Source organism: Lolium perenne, chromosome 6 (genome assembly GCF_019359855.2).
Source record: "Lolium perenne isolate Kyuss_39 chromosome 6, Kyuss_2.0, whole genome shotgun sequence".
Classification (NCBI taxonomy): Eukaryota; Viridiplantae; Streptophyta; class Magnoliopsida; order Poales; family Poaceae; genus Lolium; species Lolium perenne.
The window spans coordinates 3910774-3913995 of NC_067249.2; the positions used below are offsets into that span (position 1 = coordinate 3910774).

Genomic DNA, 3222 nt, shown 5'->3' on the forward strand with positions numbered 1-3222 from the left:
ATGACTCTTCGTGCAGTGTTAGGCCTTGAGGATGCGCCAATGAGTGAGGTAGCATTTACATATGTGCCGAATGGGCCTCTCGTCGAGCCTGCGCAGGAAGAGAGTCTACCAGCACAAATGGGAAATCTGCTACGTTGGTACAAGGGTTTCATAAAAAATAAGGCCGACAAAGAATATATTTATGCGGAAGTTAGACATGAGCATCACTTCAAACATTACTATGTAACAGTTCATATGAGTGAAATGTTCCAGCTGTTCAATCTGCGCGAGCTCGACAAATCTATCATCAGTTGCTACGTTATGTAAGTGATTTATTTCTACCTCATCTCGTTCATTGTCTGCACTATATATATTGTCTTAACTATATTGTTGTGTACGCTATTATGCAGAATGAAGATTGGGGAATGCAGAAAAATGAACATCCATGATGTTGGGTTCATTGATCCACATATCGTTAATGGATATGTGTTAGAAAGATTCCCCCACGACGTGGAGAAAGACCTGTGGGATTTTCTTACAAAGCAGTAACTCAAAAGTCAAATTCTATTTCCTTACCATTTTGGGTGAGTGTTTCTGTCTTGAGCACATTCTCTTTTGTTTACTCCATGCATGGTATGTCTAATCGATGAGTTATGCATGACTGTGCATGTAACGTGTCCGCAGGTTCCACTGGATTCTGTTAGTAATTGAATTTCACACCTCCAGAGTTCTCATCATGGACTCTCTGAATATGGATTCAAAACTTTGGGTCAACATGAGAAATATGCTGCAAAGGTAATTATTGTCAATCATTTGCGCTCTATATCGATCGGCCTCTTTCGTTCATTTCCTAATATCAAGTAACTAATAACTCCCTTGTTCATTTAATTTTCTTTGCCCTGTAGGGTTTGGAGACGGTTCTCAGATGAAATGGTCGGTGAATTCAAAAAAGAGCTAGATTTTAGAAGGTTACTTAATGTGGATATTCAGCCACCGGGGACCAATCTATGTGGATACTATGTTTGTGAGTTCATCTGGAGACACACCTCTGAGCGGAAGCCGTCGGATAGCAACGTGTGGAGGAATAACTTGCGGAAGACGCTTAGTACAGAAGCTCGCTTCCGACCAATTCAAGAGGAATTAGCAGGATTTTTGATGAGGGAAGTGCTCCATCCTAAAGGAGAACACTATTACGAGGACGAAGAACTTCTGATGGCGTAAATTGTGTATGGAAACTTGTTCGAAGTTGTATATGGTCATCCGAGATTGAATATATATTGTATATTCCTCTTGAATTCTTCTTGTTTCTAATTTCAAACTTGTTTGAAATTGTACATTCATATGCATGTATATAGTAGCGTAGAATATGTGTACTGAAACTTCTTCAAAATAAAAATAAAACACAAAATAAACTATAAAAAAAATAAAACACTAAAAAGAAACCAGATTTAGGGGGGGGGGGGGGGAGGGGCTAAAACCCTAAACCCGCGAACCGCGACTAAAGGTCCTCCGCCCCGACGGACGCCTGGCGCCCACGTGAACGGGCCTTTAGTCGCGGTTCGTAAACAACCGCGACTAAAAGGGAGGGCCTTTAGTCGCGCTTAATTAGTCGCGATTGCGCAACCGGGATTAATGCCAGTTGCGAACCGCGACTAAAGACCCTTTTTCTACCAGTGTAAAGGTACTCTAAACATGAATATGTGTCGCAGCATGCCAAGGCCATGCGTAAAACAGCAGGCACGATTCGACCATGCAACAAAATGCACATATACCACGGCCCTGCCCAGCCGGCCTAGCTTCTTTTCTTCATAGGCAGGTGAAGGCGCAGCTTTTGCTGCAGTAGCCCCCGCAGAACCCACGAGTCTTCTCGCTGCAGTCATCACATACGTATCCAGAGCAAAGGTCGTCGCAGTTTCCTATCGCTTTGGACTTGCAGTCATCGCAGGTGGAAGCGCCTTGGCAGCGTCGACCTTGCATGTGGAGTCGCGGTACGAGCCACAGTCGCTGCATTTCATCGCCGGCGCAGGTCCGACGAAAGAAGACGGTATCGCGGGCGCCGGCGCTGGAGTTGGCACTGGTTTCGGGCTTTGGCAGGTGACGGAATAAATTTAAATATGTATTAATCCAGATATACACTACACTGGCAGTCCATAAATATGATATACAAAGCAAACTCTCGATGGATTCTCCTCAAACGGAGTGAAAGGAACAATCAAACACTGATACAATGGTGGCCGGCCACGACCCACGGAGGGCTGGCTCTAGTGCTCGTACTCCTCTCGATCTCTGACGGGGAGATCGGAGCTTTTATTCAGTATAAATAATATAGGTGTAAATGTGTGTGACTGCGGCGCCGGCGAGGAGTAGTGTGGATCGATCAGTTGATGGTGTTGCAGTTGACGGAGGTGCTGATGGCGTAGGGGATGCTAACTTTGCACTTGGACGGGATGCTGGCGGCGTTACCAGCGTTGATCCCGCTGATGCTCCCGACCAATTTCTTGAGGCAGTTGCAAGCGGCACGCTTGTCGGCGGTGCTCTTGGCGGAGCTGGCGAGGCTCCTGACGCCGCTGCAGCAGCCGGCGGACGGGGCGGCGCCGCCTTTAGCGTAGGCCATGCAGGGGCTCAAGGCAGAGCTCACCTGACCACATGAGATGGCGGCGTTGGCGGCGAAAGGTGCCGAGAGGAGCATCGCCGCCACAATGGCGACCACCACGATCTGGGCTGCTGCAGCGCGGGCCATCTCTTACCTCGAGCTAGTGGTGAGCTGGGTGTGGCTGGAGATTAGGCTGGTGCCAATGCACCGCCCGACTCCCGCCCCGCCACGTCAGCTTTTCTCTCACTCTCACCCCACTCTCACCCCACTCTCACACCACCTTGCCAATGCATGGGCTATAGTCCCCACTCTCACTTCTCTCTCCTCTACATCACCATTTCTTTTCCACATTAAGTTATTTCACTCGATTTTGTTTAGACATTCAAAATAATGCAAGAAATTATTCAACTAAAAATGTTACCGATTACATAATAATTAATAAAAATACAAATTATGTTTCTTGTTTTTCTAAATAGCCTATATGACAAGTGTGTACTTGTGTTTGTATTTTGAACTGAAAGAGTAAAAAAAGGAAAGAAAATAAAAGAAGGAAAGAAAATAAAAAAAAAACTGACATTTAAAGAATAAAAGAAGGAAAGAAAAAAAGAAAAAAAGAAAAAAAACCGACCAGGTCTCTTCTTCTACCTCTC

General features: G+C 45.7%; 1 protein-coding gene across 1 annotated transcript; it reads right to left on the reverse strand.

Annotated features, from left to right (window-relative positions):
- Positions 1–2074: 2074 nt before the first annotated feature.
- LOC127309026 (non-specific lipid-transfer protein 2B-like) lies at positions 2075–2789 on the reverse strand. The gene has a single exon (XM_051340011.2). It carries the CDS (start codon positions 2717–2719, stop codon positions 2357–2359), a length of 363 nt encoding a protein of 120 aa, XP_051195971.1. The 5' UTR covers positions 2720–2789; the 3' UTR covers positions 2075–2356.
- Between the last annotated feature and the right edge of the window lie 433 nt (positions 2790–3222).